Source organism: Pseudophryne corroboree, chromosome 7 (genome assembly GCF_028390025.1).
Source record: "Pseudophryne corroboree isolate aPseCor3 chromosome 7, aPseCor3.hap2, whole genome shotgun sequence".
In the NCBI taxonomy this organism is placed as follows: domain Eukaryota; kingdom Metazoa; phylum Chordata; class Amphibia; order Anura; family Myobatrachidae; genus Pseudophryne; species Pseudophryne corroboree.
This window is the reverse complement of record NC_086450.1, coordinates 208161240-208181620: the sequence shown is the minus strand read 5'-3', so window position 1 is coordinate 208181620 and position 20381 is coordinate 208161240. Positions and strand designations below refer to the sequence as shown.

The window sequence follows — 20381 nt, the reverse complement described above, 5'->3', positions numbered from 1 at the left end:
CACTGCAGGGGAGCTCTACTGAGCTTCTCTGAAAAAGACTTTTGTTAGGTTTTTTATTTTCAGGGAGCACTGCTGGCAACAGGCTCCCTGCATCGTGGGACTGAGGGGAGAGAAGCAGACCTACTTAAATGATAGGCCCTGCTTCTTAGGCTACTGGACACCATTAGCTCCAGAGGGTTGGAACGCAGGTCTCATCCTCGCTGTTCGTCCCGGAGCCGCGCCGCCTTCCTCCTCACAGAGCCGGAAGATAGAAGCCGGGGGAGTATAAGAAGAAAGAAGACTTCAAAGGCAGCAGAAGACTTCAGATCTTCACTGAGGTACCTTGTGTACATCCTGGAGAGGGTCATGTTGGGAGGTATGGGATAGTATGAAAAAGCGACATGGAGGGGACCACTAGCAAGTGTCAGTCCAGGACTAACAGTATTCGTGTAGGAGAGACGATTGAAAGATACCTTTATTAGCATCATTCAATATTCCTTAACGTGAGTTGGGTACGCTTCATCTAGAGATACCTTCTCCATTTTTCCTACCTCCGTTACCTGTTAAAGATACCTTTTATATAAGGTTCCATATACGTGCCTACATAAGTTGGGTACGTAGGGAACTCTCCAACTGCCTATAAAGTCTCCAGTTAAGACCTACTAAGCTATTGGTGTCTTTACTATTTATATTTCCGGTTCTACACGGGAGATTGTATACCAGTGTGAAGAGGCACTATCCAGTGGACATCCACCAAATGGAATCTTGACCGGAAAAAGAAACCTTTATGAGCATTTTTACTCGATATTTACGTGAGTACGGTGTGTACCCTGTGAAACTTCTCCTTGCTCTTGAGAACACTCTTGCTGATTATCCACACTATAGAACTATATACATATTGGGAAGGAATATTGACCTTCCTCACTTTTTCGTCAATTAGTGATTTCAAACTGTTTGTATAACAGTTTATTGCAAATTTCATGTACTGTGTTGGATAGCGCATATAGGTGGTAGTATCCCCTTTTTATATAGATTGTGGTGTCTCCGTCGGCACAGTCGACACCTGATTGGATGGATATGTGGAATGTTTTAAATGCAAATGTGTCTTTATTACATAAAAGATTGGAGAAAGCAGAGTCCAGAGAAAAAGCAGGGAGTCAATCCATGGCTTTGACTGTGTCACAAGGCCCTTCAGGGTCTCATAAACGTCCCCTGTTCCAGGTAGCAGACACTTATACCGACACGGATTCTGACTCTCGCCCAGGGTGGACAAGGCTTTGACGCGCTTGTCCAAAAAGGTGGCGCTACCGTCTCCAGACACGGCAGCCCTCAAGGATCCTGCTGATCGCAGACAGGAGACTTCCTTAAAATCAATTTATACACATACGGGGGCCTTGCTCAGACCGGCAGTAGCGTCGGCATGGGTATGTAGCGCAATAGCAGCATGGACAGATAACTTGTCATCTGACATTGACTCCCTAGATAAGGATAGCATTTTATTGACCTTGGGTCATATAAAAGACGCAGCGATATATATGAGAGACGCTGCGAGAGACGTTGGGCTGTTGGGTTCAAGAGCCAATGCCATGGCAGTTTCTGCTAGGCGAGCCCTGTGGACCCGCCAATGGACGGGTGATGCCGATTCAAAGAGACATATGGAAACTTTGCCTTACAAGGGTGAGGTTTTGTTTGGGGAGGGCCTCGCGGACCTGGTTTCCACAGCTATCGCAAGTAAATCTTTTTTGCCTTATGTTCCCCCACAGCAAAAGAAAACACCTCAATATCAGATGCAGTCTTTTCGGTCGCATAAGTCCAGAAGGGGCCGGGGCTCTTCCTTCCTCGCCAGAGGTAAGGGTAGAGGGAAAAGAATGCCTGCTACGGCTAGTTTCCAGGAACAGAAGTCCTCCCCGGCTTCTACAAAATCCTCTGCATGACGGTTGGGCTCCACTGCGGGAGTCCGCGCCGGTGGGGGCACGTCTTCGACTCTTCAGCCAGATCTGGGTTCTGTCAGATTTGGATCCTTGGGCGATAGAAATTGTATCCCAAGGCTACAAACTGGAATTCAAAGAAGTGCCTCCTCGCCGATTTTTCATGTCGGCTTTGCCAGCCTCTCCCCCAGAGAGGGAAATAGTTTTAGCTGCAATACAAAAGCTGTGTCAACAGCAAGTGATTATCAAGGTTCCCCTAGTGCAACAGCGGAAGGGGTACTATTCAACTCTATTTGTGGTCCCGAAACCGGATGGCTCGGTCAGACCCATTCTGAATCTAAAATCCCTAAACCTGTATCTAAAAAAGTTCAAATTCAAGATGGAATCTCTCCGGCCAGTGATCTCCAGCCTGGAAGAGGGGGATTTTATGGTGTCACTAGACATAAAGGATGCATACCTTCATGTCCCCATTTATCCTCCTCATCAGGCGTACCTGAGATTCGCTGTATAGGACTGTCATTACCAGTTTCAGACATTGCCGTTTGGGCTGTCCACGGCCCGAGGATTTTCACCAAGGTAATGGCGGAAATGATTGTGCTCCTACGCAGGCAAGGAGTCACAATTATCTCATACTTGGACAATCTCCTGATAAAAGCGAGATCGAGAGATCAGTTGCTGAAAAGCGTGTCACTGTCCCTGAGAGTGCTGCAGCAACACGGCTGGATCCTAAATCTGCCAAAATCGCAGTTGATTCCAACGACTCGGCTATCATTTTTAGGCATGATTCTGGACATGGAAAAGAAGAGGGTTTTTCTCCCAACGGAAAAAGCCCAGGAACTCCAGAGCATAGTCAGAGACCTGTTAAAGCCAAAAAAAGATGTCAGTTCATCAATGCACTCGAGTACTGGGAAAAATGGTGGCGGCCTACGAGGCCATACCCTTCGTCAGGTACCATGCTAGGACATTTCAGTGGGACCTTCTGGACAAATGGTCGGGGTCCCATCTACAAATACATCAGAAAATAAGCCTGTCTCTCCTGTGGTGGCTGCAGAGTGCTCACCTTCTAGAGGGTCGCAGGTTCGGCATTCAAGACTGGGTTCTGGTGACCACGGACGCGAGCCTCCGAGGATGAAGAGCAGTCACACAAGGAAGAAATTTTCACGGACTGTGGTTGAGCCAGGAGGCTTGTCTGCACATCAATGTGCTGGAATTAAGGGCCATATACAACGGCCTGCGACAAGCGGAGACTCTTCTTCGCGACCTACCTGTTCTGATTCAATCAGACAACGTCACAGCAGTGGCTCATGTAAACCACCAAGGCGGGACAAGGAGCAGAGTGGCAATGGCGGAAGCCACCAGGATTCTTCGCTGGGCAGAAAATCACGGAAGCGCGCTGTCAGCAGTCTTCTTTCCGGGAGTGGACAACTGGGAAGCAGACTTCCTCAGCAGACACGACCTCCATCCAGGAGAGTGGGGTCTTCATTAAGAAGTTTTTGCAGAGATAATAAGTCATTGGGGGCTTCCTCAAATAGACATGATGACGTTACACCTCAACAAGAAACTTCAGAGGTATTGTTCCAGGTCAAGGGACCCTCAGGAAGTAGCAGTAGACGCCCTGGTGACACCATGGCTGTTTCCGTCGGTCTATGTCTTACCACCTCTTCCACTCATCTCAAAAATACTGAGAATCATAAGACGAAAAAGAGTCCAGACAATACTCTTTGTTCCGGATTGGCCTCGGAGGGCCTGGTATTCAGATCTTCTGGAAATGCTCACAGAAGATCCGTGGCCTCTTCCTTCCAGGGAGGACCTGTTGTAGCAGGGGCCCTGCGTGTTCCAAGACTTACCGCGGTTATGTTTGACAGCATGGCGGTTTAACGCCAAATCCTAGTTAGGAAAGGTATTTCGGGGGAGGTCATCCCTACTCTGATGAAAGCTAGGAAGGAGGTGACGGCGAAACATTATCACCGTATCTGGAGGAGATATGTATCTTGGTGTGAAGCCAAGAATGCTCCTACGGAAGATTTTCACCTGGGCCGTTTTCTCCACTTTCTGCAGACAGGAGTGGATGTGGGCCTAAAGTTAGGCTCTATTAAGGTACAGATTTCGGCCCTGTCAATATTCTTTAAGAAGGAATTGGCTTCTCTCCCAGAAGTCCAGACTTTTGTAAAGGGAGTGCTGCACATCCAGCCTCCTTTTGTGCCCCCAGTGGCACCATGGAACCTTAACGTGGTGTTACAGTTCCTTAAGTCACACTGGTTTGAACCTCTTCAAACAGTTGAGTTGAAATCTCTCACTTGGAAAGTGGTCATGGTGTTAGCCTTGGCATCTGCGAGGCGAGTGTCTGAATTGGCGGCTTTGTCTCACAAAAGCACCTATCTGATTTTCCATGTGGATAGAGCGGAGTTGAGGACTCGTCCTCAATTTCTGCCTAAGGTGGTTTCATTGTTTCATATAATCCAGCCTATTGTGGGGTTCCTGTGGCTACGGGGGACTTGGAGGATTCCAGGTCTCTTGATGTAGTCAGGGCCTTAAAGGTTTATGTAGCCAGGACGGCTCGGGTTAGGAAAACAGAGGCACTGTTTGTCCTGTATGCTGCCAACAAGGTTGGCGCCCCTGCTTCTATTGCCCGCTGGATCTGTAACACGATTCAGCAGGCTCATTCTACAGCTGGATTGCCGGTACCAAATTCGGTAAAGGCCCATTCCACTAGGAAGGTGGGCTCTTCTTGGGCGGCTGCCCGAGATGTCTAGGCATTGCAACTTTGCCGAGCGGCTACTTGGTCGGGTTCAAACACTTTTGCTAAATTCTACAAGTTTGATACCTTGGCTGAGGAGGACCTCATGTTTGCTCAATCGGTGCTGCAGAGTCATCCGCACTCTCCCGCCCGGTCTGGAGCTTTCGTATTATCCCCATGGTCCTTATGGAGTCCCCAGCATCCTCTAGGACGTAAGAGAAAATAAGATTTTAAACCTACCGGTAAATCTTTTTCTCCTAGTCCGTAGAGGATGCTGTGCGCCCGTCCCAGTGCGGACTAAATTCTGCGAGACTTGTATATCGTTATTGCTTACATAAGGGTTATGTTACAGTTTTGATCAGTCTCTGGCTGATGCTGTTTTGTTTCATACTGTTAACTGGTTCGTATGTTCCAAGTTGTACGGTGTGGAGAGTGTGGGCTGGTATGTATCTTGCCCTTAGATTAACAAAAATCCTTTCCTCATACTGTCCGTCTCCTCTGGGCACAGTTCTTTAACTGAGGTCTGGAGGAGGGGCATAGAGGGAGGAGCCAGTGCACACCCATCTAAAGTCTTTAAAGTGCCCATGTCTCCTGCGGAGCCCGTCTATACCCCATGGTCCTTACGGAGTCCCCAGCATCCTCTACGGGCTAGGAGAAAAAGATTTACTGGTAGGTTTAAAATCTTATTATTTGGATATGGGATTCTCAACCGTACTCACTACTTATTCTAGCTCTCTGCTGCTTTTGACACTGTTTACCACTCTCTTCTTATACGAACACTACAATCCCTAGGTTTCCAGGGCACAACCCTTTCTTGGTTCTCATCCTGCCTATCTAATGGCTCTTTCAGTATCCGCTTCTCTGAATCGACCTCCTCTTCGCTACCTCTATCAGTTGGAGTACTGCAAGGCTCGGTCCACTGCTTTTCCCAATCTATACCACATCTCTTGGCAAACTAATCGGCTCTTTTGTATTTCAGTATCATTGGTACGTGGCTGATACCGAAATCAACCTATCCTCCCCAGATTTGTCACCATCTGAATTGGTCTGTGTCACTGAATGCCTTTCTGTCATTTTTTCTTGCATTTCATCTCGCTACCTCAAACTTAATTTCTCTAGCATCCATATGGGATACTGGGGTCACTTAGCACAATGGGGTATAGATGGGGTCCAAAGGAGCCGGTGCACTTTAAATTTCTTCAGCTGAGTGTGCTGGATCCTGCCCTCTATGCCCCCTCCCACAGCCAGTTTAGAAAAATGTGCCCTCAGGAGAGGATGCACACTAATATTTCCAAAACAGTATTAATTCTATTTCCACTGACCAAAAATAGTTACCATCTTGATATCTCTATCACTGTTGAGAGCTCGGTGATCAATCCTACCGCACTGCCTAGGTCATCCTTGACTTTGAACTATCCTTTGTTTTGCACATTAATCTGTCTCAAAATCATGTAACATGCATCTAAAAAACTTATCCAAAATATGACCATACCTTACACAAGACACTGCAAAAACTAATCCATGCACTCATTACCTCCTGCTTTATTTATTGCAATAGTTTTCTTACTGGTCTTACCAAAAAGATACTCTCCTCATCACTAAAATCCAATTTGAATGCAGCTGCGAGGCTAATTTTCCTCATTCATGGTTTGCAGATTCACTCTGTCAGTCCCACCATTGGTTACCTGTATTTTACTATATACAATATAAAATACTTTTACACACACAAGGCCATTAACCAAACTACTCCAACGTACATCTGTTCACTTATCTCAAAAGATCTCCCAGCCGGACCTCTTCACAAGATCTATGTCTCTGATCTGCACTCATCATTCGCTCTCATTCACGATTGCAGCACTTTCTTCAGGCTGCACCTACTCTGTGGAATGCCCTCCCATGCACAATAAGACTCTCCTCTAGTCTCCAAACCTTCAACATTCCCTGAAAACTCAGCTCTTCAGGCAAGCTTATCAAATTCCAGGACCGCTCACATAACCTCCATAAACTTTCCTATCCAGTTATATCTCCACTGTATAGTCTACACATTTCCTCATGTTTTCTTCACTTTCCCATCCTCCTGACCCCAGGCCAACATAGCTGTGTCACCATGTCATACAGCCCACCAAGAACCTTTGCTATATGGTGGACCATTATGCATTGAATAAAACCTACCTTAGTGTATCAATGCCTATTTCCTATAGATTGTAAGCTTGTGAGCAGGGCCTTCCTTCCCCTATGACTGTCTGTTATTACCCAATTTTGTTTTACAGGTTGAGTCTCCCTTATCCAAAATGCTTGGGACCAGAGGTATTTTGGATATGGGATTTTTCCGTATTTTGGAATAATTGCATACCATAATGAGATATCATGGTGATGGGACCTAAATCTAAGCACAGAATGCATGTATGTTACATATACACCTTATACACACAGCCGGAAGGTCATTTTAGCCAATATTTTTTATAACTTTGTACATTAAACAAAGTGTGTCTACATTCACACAATTCATTTATGTTTCATATACACCTTATACACACAGCCTGAAGGCCATTTAATACAATATTTTAATAACTTTGTGTATTAAACAAAGTTTGTGTACATTGAGCCATCAAAAAACAAAGGTTTCACTATCTCACTCTCACGCAAAAAAGTCCGTATTTCGGAATATTCCGTATTTCGGAATATTTGGATATGGGATACTCAACCTGTATCACTGTTGTTTCCAATTGTAAAGCACAACGCTATGTAATAAACTGTTGTTGTAATAATAATAGTAATTCTCTGAAAAGTGCTTTTGCATTTTGTATTACTATTCAGATTAATTTAATTAGAAATAAGTAGGACTAATGCTTTACATTAATTTGTTCTTATTTTCAATGTCATCTATGAATGTACTTTGTATGTTTTAATGTTTAGTCTATATATATATATATATATATATCTCTTCAGATACAATAGGAATAATAAGCAGCAAAAAATCGGTTTTATTGAAAGAAGTAAAGTAAATCATATGAAAGCCTAATAACTTTGGATTGTTATGTTATAAAGCAATAAAACATGGTTGATCAAGGTTTCTAATACATAGAAATGTTTCACAGTATTAATATAGTAAGCAGGATTTAATTTTCAAAAAGTGTTTTAAACCCCCCTCCCCCCAAAAAAAAAGGTTGTTGTTTTTTTCCTGAAAACTGGGTTTTTACCAACCCCGATTCAGAGGCACTTAATAAATACACTACATGACTACTAGAGTGCAAAGTCCTACTATAAAGACACCAGTTCACCAAACAAAAATAAGATTAAACAAAACACAAATAACATTCATATTAAAGTGATTTACTTATTGAGTTCTAACACACAGTGGAACTACCATTGAATATGTACAGTAATCACATCTGTTGTTATGCTTAGATTCATAGTCTATTATGAAACACCCCTTTCCTAAAGCATATTATCTGATTTTGTTTTTTTTTGTTTTTTTTTAATAAAAACTGTTTTGAAACCTAAAACCACCACATGACCATTATTCTTGCACTTCCAGGTCATTGATTGTGAATAATTGAAACTACCCATCGTTGAATATTGTTTTTACTAATAATTTTTAGAAAGGTTTCTTTGTGTACAGTATACCTTGACCAGCACTAGACATCACTATCATTCATATAGGTATTACTTTTCTGTCAACTAGTTTTTGTCCCATTCCTTTAATCTCCTCCTGAGGTCTCTTGTCAGTCATGTGATCTTCTCATACTGTATTACAATAAATTGAGGTTTAAGCAAAGGAATTTTTTTAGAATGCCTTTATAAATATATATTTTTTGAAACGAGCAGCAGTCCTGTTTTTTTATTTTTACTCCGCGGTAGCAGTTTTATCAATCTTCAGTCTTTATATGGCACCAATGTATTCTACAACTCCAGATGTGTCCTCTTACATCCTTGCTGCAATCATGCTAAACATGCCGTGGTGTAGCACTGAGGGTCTTTTTTTCAGTTTTTTCCACAAAACTGTGTGTTAGACACACAGTAATGTAATAAGACTTTAAAGCAGTTTCTGCTCATTAAAATGATATGTGGCATGCCTATATTCTGTGTGTAATAGCAGCTCTATCTGCATCCGAAATGCCACATTTCAGGAAACACTGTAGCATAACATTTTGTATGCAAATACAGTTGCAGCCACACACAGAATAAAGACATGCGGCATATCATTTAATCAGCAGAAGCTGCTTGTGTGTCCTATTACATTACTGTGCGTCTAAGATACATTTTTGTGGAAAAAATGCAAAAAAAGCTCGGCGCTACAGAGTCACACGGCACTCACGTTATGTGTAACGCGACTTGGAGTACACGGAGCAAATATGTAAGAGGGCACATCTGTATTTGTGTTTGTAATATGTAAACTGTTCATTTATTTACTTGATGGATCGTTACTCTTCCTTCCATTTCCATAAAACTACAATGTCATCATCCATTATTCTTTCCTTAAATTCTTATGATATTATTATAAATCTGTTTCTTCTCATTTGCATAACATGCCACTGACAATTGTAGAATACAAAAATATAGGTAGCTTAGATATAGTGTTTGCAAAATTATTTAAAAGTATTTTGCGCTTTAATGGCTGACGTTATGTCCTGTGTTGCTGAAAGGCATTATGGTACTTTTTTGTTTGTTTGTTTTTTTGAAAATTATATTTCCATCATGTGACGGCTGAGGTTCTGGTTTAAGTGGACATTTGTCCACAGAAGAGGAATCATTCTGTTACATAGTTCATCTGCTTTCTGTACGCAAAACAGTAGTTCTTGAAGTCCACATGTTATCCACAGGATAACAATGGGATATGATGAAGCGACAGCAGATTTGCACCAATCGGTCAAAGCTTTTCCGGCCTCCCAGCATGCAATGGGCCCATCCATATATCCCCGCCTCCTGGCTCAGGCAGATCAGTTTTTTGTTTGGTGCGGCAGGAGCCAGGACCATGGTCAGAGGGCTGCTGGTTTTTAGCAGCCCTAAGCTTTCTTATTTTATTTTTATAGTCTTACTATTTTTTCTTGAGTGATCTTTCTAAACAGTGTACCATAGAAAGAGTCGCTCTAACAACTCTCCGCCGTCGCGACGACGCTTACCCACGAGTACAGTGCTGTTTCAGCGGGCGTCTGTGTCGGATATACTAGCAGGTTCAGCACACGTTACCAGGCTGTGGCCGGAGCACGGGGAGAAGGTAAGGCATCGGTTCCGCTTAGTAGGGGAATACAGACACAGTCGCACTGTTTTGGGAGGAGGTTACCAAACAGTCGCTGACGCGGCTGCCACCCCTGCTGCACCAGCGCTAGGCCTTAGGGGTCAAAGGCTCCAAGAATAGTATGAGGCCGCGATCCCTAGGGTTGATGTCAGCAGTAGGGAGTCAGATGCTTTCCTGGTCCCCCCTACCCCCGGTTCATAACCAGTTTCCTCCGAGTCTCCCACCATGAACTGTTTCCTGCTTCCGTCTCAGACGCTGTACACGAAGGGGGACCCAGTTGCAGCATAGGCAGCTGTGTGACTGGTGCTTCTGTGTTCACTGAGCGCCTGTGTTCACTATAGGTTCAAGGAGCGGCAGTGTACACTAGTAGAGTCTGGATCCACTCAGCGTTCGCTAACGTATTGATCGGTCCTGGCAGCGAGGTGAGTCTCCCATTCTACTGCGTACGGGTAATACAGCACTAAGTCTCTATCTACCCTTTTGAGTACGAATAGTTAAGTAAGTGCCTATTGCATATGAGTCTGTATACATTTACTGTTGTTTCTTTCGCAATTCGTCTGAATACGTTAGATCTGTTTAAACATGATGCAGTAATATGTTCTCCTACATACTTAAAATGTAGTTGTAGTTGTTGAAGTGCTCATATTGCTTATTATACTAATGTATAACGTGACTGACTGCTAGTGTGATTGCTGACTTTACTATATTTCTGTCAGTTTTGTTTATTGCGATCCTCAATGCTGGTGCATGGGTAGGGTCGGATTGTATGTCACTTTAAAAAGCTTAAAGTGATTACAGTCACAAATTGTGTAGTACACTGTGGAATTGATGATTATTTATCATGTCTAAGAGCAGCAAAGGTGAGGAAGGTACACTCACAGCAACACCAACACTCATATCATGTTTGTCTTGCAAAGCTGTGTTATCCTCCCAGGATCTGGTTCAGGATGGTTTGTGTGCAAATTGTTTTAGCTTTCACTAGGGGTTATTGAAAAATACAAGGTAGATTCAGGTGCAGATGGATCCATCTTGGGCAATGTGTGCACAGACTTTATCCAGTATAGCTGAACGGATAATTCCTCCAACTCCTGTACCAGGGATATGTTACACTATTAACCCTTACATGCAGCTCCCCATCTATGGTGTATCACTTCCAGCAGCAGCCTCTCATAAGAAACAAGCTGATAAGCCGGTGGTAAGTAAATCTTCATCCTCACAGGCTACTCATGATTCAGATAAGGATTCATCGGAAGATGAGCACTCAATTAATTCTACTTCGGCATACGAAGAGGAGGAGGAAGGTCTCAGCTCAGTGGATATAACTGAGTTAATTAAAGCTATGAAAGCCAATCTGTCCTTAGAGGATTTAGCAGTGCCTGTGTTAAAAACCAAGGCACCTGTGTTTAAACATCCCAAAACAGTTAAGACTGAGTTTCCAGGGTCAGATCAGCTGACGAAAATCATGGAAGAGGCTTGGGCTACGCCCAATAAGAAGTTTAGAATTCCTAGGAAATGGAATTCCAATTATCCTCTTCCAGCTGGGGACTGTTTAAAAAGAGAGGTGGCTCCTAAAGTAGATATGCATGTAATTCGATTAGTGCGAAAATCTACATTACCTTTGCCTTCAACATCATTAAATGATGTCATGGATAGGAGAGTGGATGGTTTTCTAAAAAAAACATTTTTTCCCTGTCTGGGACAGTCATAAGCCCAGCCATGGCTTCAGCTTGGATGGCAAAAACAGTGGCTGCCTGGGCTGATGCATTGGTGGGGGATTTTTCAATACCATCTAGAGAGCAAAAATCCCATATAGCACATATAAACCAAGCTGCAATGTTCTTGGATATGGGTACTATTGACTCCAGGGCATCAGCTTCAACAATAGCTGCTCGCAGAGCAGTTTGGCTACGTACGTGGAAAGCTGATTCAGAATCTAAGAAGGTTTTGGAATCTTTGCCCTTTTCTGGAGATATTCTTTTGGTAAATAATTGACAGATATACTGGAGTCAGAAGCAGACTCCAAGAAGGTCAAGTTTCCTTCCACATACAATTTCAAACATAAAGTTCCGGCTTTTCTGCCCTTTCGGTCTCAAGGAAAATCTAAAGGAAAAAGTGATGGCAAGCAGTCCCAATACAACAAGTCTGGTAAGACTAAAAAGCATTGGGCTACCAGAGGACCGGTTGTGAAAACAGTTAATAAGCCGTCAGCCTGATGGTGCGGGCCTCCACCTGGTGGACCTCAGGGTGGGGGGCCGACTTCTTCAGTTTGCACAGATCTGGCAGCAGTCTACAACGGATGCCTGGGTGCAGGAAGCGGTATCTCTAGGTAATGCGTTTGCCTTCAAGAAGCACCCTCCTCGAAGGTTTTTTGTACCAGCCCATCTCGGGTAGAGATTGAAGGCTAGGGCTTTGTTAGAGGCAGTCCAAAAAATGCTTCAGTCAGGAGTAGTCATTCCAGTTACTCCGGCACAATGAGGACAGGGTTTTTACTCCAACCTGTTTTTAGTTCAGAAGCCAAATGGGTCATTTCGGCCCATATTCAATCTCAAAGTACGGAACAAATACATTTGGGTACCTCTGTTTCACATGGAGACGTTACGTTCCATCATTTTGGCCATGGAGCTAGGGGATTATATGGTACCCCTGGATGTACAGGATGCTTACCTACATGTTCCTATAGCACTGTCACATCAGTGCTATCTCAGGTTCGCTATCCTCCAACAGCATTTTCAGTTCCAGGCCCTACCTTTTGGGTTAGCCACTGCCCCCAGAGTATTTTCCAAGATTATGGTGGTAATGGCAGCTTATCTCCGCCAGCAGGGGATAAGAATATTTCCATACCTCGACGATCTTTTAGTCCTTGCACAGATGCAGGAATTGCTCCTATGTCATCTGCAACAGACAATAACGTGTCTGCAGAAGAACGGGTGGCTCATAAATTGGGCAAAATCGTCTCTAGTTCCATCACAGCGGATGACTCACTTGGGGGCTGTACTGGATGCAAGTCTTCAGAGAGTAATGTTACCTCTGAACAAGATATCCAAGGTTCAGTCAAGGATTCAGGACTTGCTACACAGTCAAAAGGTATCCATTCACGCAGCAATGCGTGTGATGGATTCGTGGTATCAACATTCAACAGGGTGGAGTATGCACAATTCCACTCAATTCCACTCGAAATGCTGCATACGGGTCAAGAACAAAGGATCCTAGAGCGATCTTTGTGGGTGCCCTGTCGGTGAGATGGGACTTTCATCTGGCTTATGTGTTTCTTCCAATCACCCTATTACCCAGGGTGGTGAGAAAGATAAAGCAAGGAAAAGGTGCCGTGATACTAATAGCTCCAGCTTGGCCCAGAAGGCATTGGTACACAGACCTGCAGAGGATGTCGATGGATGCTCCACTTCTGCTCCCTCAACGTCCAGATCTACTGATGCAGGGTCCTTGTTATCACAGACATCTGGATCGACTGTCTTTGACGGCGTGGCTCTTGAAACCTCTATCCTGAATCAAGAGGATTCTCACAACAGGTAATTCAAACCATGATCAGAGCAAGGAAACCTTCCTCAGGTTCAGCATTCATCACCGAATATGGCAACTCTATATTCATTGGTGCAGTGAACGGAAAATGGACCCTAAGTCTTTCAGAGTTTCCAGGGTCTTAGCATTCCTTCAGGCAGGAGTGGATAAAGGTTTGAAGGTGGCTTCCTTGAGAGTGCAAGTGTCGACATTGACTGTATGGTTCCAAAAGAAAATTGGCAATTTATAGCATGTGCGTACTTTTTTCCAGGGGATGCTGCACATTCAACCTCCTTTTGTTCCTCCTACAGTGCCTTGGGACTTAAGTCTAGTCCTGAAAGCCCTTCAAGTTGCCCCGTTTGAACCACTTAATAAAGTGGATCTTAAATGGTTGACAGCTAAAGTACTCTTTCTACTGGCTATGGCATCAGCTAGAAGAGTATCAGATTTAGGGGTATTATCATGTCATTCCCCATTTCTGAATTTTTATTCCGATAAAGCAGTTCTCAGAACTAGATCTGGGTATCTTCCGATGGTGGTGTCTAAATTCCATCTTAATGAAGAAATTGTAGTCCCGGCTTTCCAGGTACCGGGCCTTTCTGCGGGTGATGCATCACTGGACGTGGTCCGTGCATTAAGGATCTACATGGATTGTACCAGTGCCATCAGAAAGACAGATTCTCTCTTCGTTCTGTACGGATTTCACAAGAGAGGATGGCCTGCTGATAAGCAGACGCTGGCAAGATGGCTTCGGATGATGATTTCAGAAGCATAGTCTCAGGCTGATCTCCCTGTTCTGGCTAATGTCTCTGCTCACTCTACTCGTAAGGTAGGTCCATCATGGGCAGCACAACGTGGTGCTTTAGCAGAACAGATATGTAAGGCAGCCACTTGGTCTTCCATTAACACATTACATTAACACATTCATTAGACATTATGCCTTGGATACCTTTGCCTCTCATGACGCCGAATTCGGACGAAGGATTCTCCTGTCCAATCAGGAGCGTCCCCACCACTAAATTGCTTTTTGAAATCCCATTGTTATCCTGTGGATAACCTGTGGACCTTGCCGGAGAAATATACGTTATGGTAAGAACTTACCGTTGATAACTGTATTTCTTCTAAGTCCACTGGATCCACAGGGATCCTACCCTGACACACCTGATTTGAGGATCTTTTCCTTCTTGTACGGAAGGATGTGCATGTGTGTTCTTATCACCTGATTAGGGCTATCTATGATGCCCCTTCCTTAAAATTTGGAATACAACCAATTTGCCTGAGCCAGGAGGCGGGGATATATGGACGGGCCTGTTGCATGCTGGGAGGTCGGAAAAGCTTTGACCGATTGGTGCAAATCTGCTGTCGCTTCATCATATCCCATTGTTATCCTGTGGACTGAGGAGAAATACCGTTATCAAAGGCAAGTTCTTACCATAACATATATTTCTTGAAGTCTGCAGCCTCTTGCCATCTCTTTGTGTCCTCCAGCTGCCCAGATATATGGCCGTGTGGTTTTCAGGGTGAGAGGCAGAAATAGCGAATTGCGACAGAAAAAAAGACATTTCATATCTCAATGCATGATTTAGGCAGTAAAGTTTTTAGAGTGGCATCCAAATGAGCAGCTCTGGCTGCTTCGCAAGGCTGCCTCCAGCAGGGCTGTGTACCACAATGCCTGCCCTTCTCTGCGAGGGGTGAATCTTACACGGCTTACGAACAGGTGCAGGGATCTCTGCCGAAACAATCTTTCAAATGAACGGATCACACTTAATTAAGCTTAGAGGCTTGTGGCAAAATGAATTATTGTTTCTTCTCATGCAAAAAGAATGTCGCTGCTTAACTCTTTCTGTGTAGTTTCTTAACAGATGTATGCGGCATTCTGAGGACAGTAGTGTGTGTTATGCTGCTGAACCTATAATAATGCATGAGATTTTTATTTAATTAAAAAGCAAGTTACACCGAAGATCCAAAATTGGATAGCAGTATGTAAAGGAAATGGTAGGTGGCACCACCGTATTGTGATGTCTTGCAAATGGCTAGACCTGCATCAGTTGTAATCTGACATCTTGTGAGTCAGTTTGAACATCTAGGTTGCTAATGGCAAGGGGATATAAATTATTAGAGTACGAACAGGGCATGACAGTGGGTGCCCGACGGATGAGATATTCCAATTTCAAAGTTGTGGCCACCATACTCCCTGAACATGAACCCAATCGAGCATTTATGGGACGTTCACATCCAAGATCTTACACTTACAAATATCAGGGAATTATCTGACATTCGCTTGTGAAATCGATGTCATGTCGAGTTGCTGCACTTTGCCCGGCTAGAGGGGCCCTACACAGTACTAGGAACCTACAGATATGTCCTCATACATTTTGCCTCAATACACCATGAAGCAGTAGATTCCTGGCGGGAGTGAGCTGACAGGTCCCGTGCAACTCGGCGTCATTCGGCTTTTTGTTGAAAATGCTTCTTATTGACATTGCTATGCAAATAGGGCACACAAGTAGACTCTGCTGAATAATATGATATGTGGCATGCCTATGTTTTCTGCGGCTGTAAATGCTTACAAAATTGTATGTTACAGTTTTTCTATGAAACACTGTAACGTACCATTTCATATGCAGATACAGCCACAGTTGCACACAGATTATAGCCATGCCGCATATCATTTTAATCAGCTTAAGCTGCTTGTGCATCCCATACGCATAATTTAGCAAATAAGATGCATTTGAATGGAAAAAAGTCGCACATTAATATGCTCTGCGCTACCGAGTGACTAGAAGGGCTGTTTAACATAAAGGGAGGCTAGCTGTAATTAGAAACCTCTATATACAATGCCATGTGGCACTTCAGCGTACATGATTATGTATAAATTGTCCATACATACAGTATTTTTCCCATACTCTTTCTATATTACTGTATGTATGGGTGTGTATGTATTTTATATATATATATATATATATATATATATATATATATAGAGCAAGTTCAGGCGGCACTCCACGGATTTTCAACACCAAAAAAGACAGCTACACAGGCTTGAATGTCAACGTTTCAGGTGCTGTTTAATCACACCTTTCGTCAGGTATCCTGACGAAAGGTGTGATTAAACAGCACCTGAAACGTTGACATTCAAGCCTGTGTAGCTGTCTTTTTTGGTGTTGAAAATCCGTGGAGTGCCGCCTGAACTTGCTCTGTGTATCTGCTCTATTTGGACCGAGGGAGGGCACCCAGGTATTTAATTAAGGTATTTGGAGTGCCGGTCATACTGGAATTATATATATATATATATATATATATATATATATATATACACACACACACACTCGCACACTGACGTGCCAAAAGTCATGGGATAGGTGCCTAGTATCGTGTAGTACCCCGTCTGCAAATGTTCATCACGCACTGCAACTTGGCGTTAACCAATCAATTACGTTTTCAGGCAGATCAGCTGACCAAACCCATGCCACATGATCAGACCCCGCACCATTATGAAATCACCACCAGCCTGCACAGTGCCTTGTTCATAACTGGGGTTCATGGCCTCATGGGGTCTGCGCCAAACCCTACCATCAGCCCCAAACAACTGGAACCTGGACTTATCAGACAACGCCTCATGTTGCCAGTCCTCCTGGGCATTTCCAACATGTCTCAGTTCGGCGGCGCAACCAACATTACCTTTATATACTAAGTTTACACAGTTCAGTGTAATTTGCTTTTTAATGAAATTAAAATTTAATTTATTGTACAGTAGGTTTAGCAGCATAATCAGAATGCCACATACAGAACGGCTTTGACCAATGGAAAATAAGAACGTGCCCCATTCTTATTTAAACTTTTGTCAAAGCCATTCTGCAGCTCATTATCTGTCAGTCTCAACAGCTCCATTGTTTTCTTCTTTACCTCAGTAACTGATGCATAAGAGGTTCTCTTGACTACAGATTAGAATTTAGGGAAAAGAAAGAAGTCACACAATGCTAGTTGGAAGGTATTCCAGCACTCCAATCTGTTTCCTGGATAAAAACTGCTTCACAGAGAGTGCTGTGTGAGCTGGTGTGTTGTCCTGCTGGAGGATGATACCATTTTTCCACAACTCTAGCCTCCTTTCCTTTCTGCAGAGATTCTAGAAGATTTTTGTAGTAATGTTGATTTACTGTTGCGCTTTCTGGTACCCAGTCTGGCAAATAACACCCTTGGGGTGGGGGGGTATATTCAATTAAGGGCAAATAGATTTGCCATGCCGGGTTTGCTTGGCAGCTGGGGCGCTTTTTGTCAGTGCATTCTCACTCAGGAGGGTAGCGAGCACTTTTGAGCGAATCATGGTGCAAGTTGGGCTGACAGTGCCAGTGTTTAAGAACTGCAGCAATTCGCACCCTTCACCTTCAGTTGAATTCCCCTCTTCTGCATGTGGATGCAGAATGGGAGTACATAGAAGGGGAACTAAGTTAAAATGTTCTTAATATACGTAATTAAACATACTGTAAATTTATAGCATTGCGTTTCGTTATTTAATAGCTACCCTTTGTAAGTAGTGAGTTTGGGAGTATTGTGCAGAAGGTACACACTGTAGAAAATTGGATATCCCAAATTGTAGATATTATAGTGTTATAAATTGCTGAATTATAACTCGTTTTAACGTCTAGAACTGGTAATTGGACATCTGGTAAGGATTTTTTTTTTCTATTTCTCAGTAAATAATGAAATTTACAGGCAATTGTATAAGAACATGGTAATTACCAGATACAGGCTGGGACAAAAGCAAATGATAGTTCTCTTATTGAGGTTCTAGTAATTTAGCTTCCATTATATTGACCAAGAGAATCATTGGTTCCTAGTGAATGGAGCATAAGCTGTAAAACAGCCTATGCTCCATTCACTAGGAACCAGTGATTCTCCTTTAAAGGTTTCAGAAAAGCCTTTTTTCCCTTGCTTGTTGAATTTTAGGGAAATAAACATTCCTGTACATTATGTGTTTTACAGAAATGAGGAGCCCGATTCCAAGAAGATTAGGAGTGAAGATGATCATTTCAGCATCTCGCACTTGGCTGAAGGAAATGTCACAACTGTAAGAACACTTAAGTGCATGCCATTGAGCTTTACATTGCATAAGAATAAAATGATAGTTTCACCCACAGTTTACAATTTGGCTCTTGTCAGACCCCTCAAACAATGTGTAGAACTCTGGGAACCCTATTTCAGTGACCCCACTGTTCGGTAGTATAGTGGAGAAAATACTGGAAGGTATAATAAGGGATAGCTTACCAGAGTACTTGGACACCTCCAAGGTTATTAATGGGAATCAGCATGGTTTTATGAGGGACACGTCATGTCAAACTAACTTAATTAGCTTCTTCGAGAAAGTGAGCGATAATATTGATCAGGGTAAAGCAGTGGCTGTTGTCTATTTAGATTTTGCTAAAACGTTTGACACAGTGCCACATACGAGACTCATTTTTAATGTGAGAGAGCTTGGTTTAGGAAACACTGTCTGTACTTGGGTAAGTAATTGGCTGGATAACAGGGAACAGCGAGTGGTGGTTAATGGGATGTTTTCTGGCTGGGCCTCAGTGCTTAGTGGAATACCGCAAGGTTCAGTTCTCGGGCCACTACTGTTTAACATATTTATTAATGACCTAGGAGTGGGGGTGGAAAGCATAGTGTTAATTTTCGCAGATGATACTAAATTGTGTAGCGTAATTCAGACAGGGATATTGAGTCTCTACAGAAAACTGTAGGTTTGGGCAGACAAATGGAGGATGAGGTTCAATATAGAAAAATGTAAAGTAATGCACCTTGGAACTAAGAACAATCAGCCTATAAATTAAATGGGGGAAACGGTAGTTGAAAAAAACTTGGGGGTGCTCATTGATAATAGACTTAGTAGCGGTTCCCAATGTCATAGTGCAGCAACAAAAGCAAATAAGGTGTTAGCATGCATAAAACGGGGATGGGAGACAAGGGATTTGACCGTAATCCTGCCACTGTACAAATCATTGGTACGGCCACACCTTGAATATTGTGTACAGTTCTGGGCACCACGCTATAAAAAAGATATCTTGGAACTTGAAAGGGTTCAGAGGCGAGCCACCAAACTGATCAAAGGGTTAGAGGCACTGGACCATGAGGAAAGGCTTACTAGGTTGGATATGTTTACACTCGATAGGAGGCAGCTGAGAGGGGACATTATTAATATTTACAAATACACTGCTCAAAAAAATAAAGGGAACACTAAAATAACACATCCTAGATCTGAATGAATTAAATATTCTTATTAAATACTTTGTTCTTTACATAGTTGAATGTGCTGACAACAAAATCACACAAAAATTATCAATGGAAATCAAATTTATTAACCCATGGAGGTCTGGATTTGGAGTCACACTCAAAATTAAAGTGGAAAAACACACTACAGGCTGATCCAACTTTGATGTAATGTCCTTAAAACAAGTCAAAATGAGGCTCAGTAGTGTGTGTGGCCTCCACGTGCCTGTATGACCTCCCTACAATGCCTGGGCATGCTCCTGATGAGGTGGCGGATGGTCTCCTGAGGGATCTCCTCCCAGACCTGGACTAAAGCATCCGCCAACTCCTGGACAATCTGTGGTGCAACGTGGCGTTGGTGGATGGAGCGAGACATGATGTCCCAGATGTGCTCAATTGGATTCAGGTCTGGGGAACGGGCGGGCCAGTCCATAGCATCAATGCCTTCGTCTTGCAGGAACTGCTGACACACTCCAGCCACATGAGGTCTAGCATTATCTTGCATTAGGAGGAACCCAGGGCCAACCGCACCAGCGTATGGTCTCACAACGGGGCTGAGGATCTCATCTCGTTACCTAATGGCAGTCAGGCTACCTCTGGCGAGCACATGGAGGGCTGTGCGGCCCCCCAAAGAAATGTCACCCCACACCATTACTGACCCACTGCCAAATCGGTCATGCTGGAGGATGTTGCAGGCAGCAGAACGTTCTCCTTGGCG

The 20381-nt window shown here is 43.4% G+C and overlaps 1 protein-coding gene across 4 annotated transcripts in view; it reads left to right on the top strand.

Annotated features, from left to right (window-relative positions):
- Positions 1-20381, top strand: part of XRCC5 (X-ray repair cross complementing 5) — a 328969-nt gene that overhangs the window by 284675 nt on the left and 23913 nt on the right. For all 4 annotated transcript variants that reach the window (XM_063933960.1, XM_063933961.1, XM_063933962.1 and 1 more), the window contains one exon: positions 18383-18467. In XM_063933960.1, the coding sequence (XP_063790030.1) occupies positions 18383-18467 (85 nt within the window). The remainder of the gene's footprint in view (positions 1-18382; positions 18468-20381) is intronic.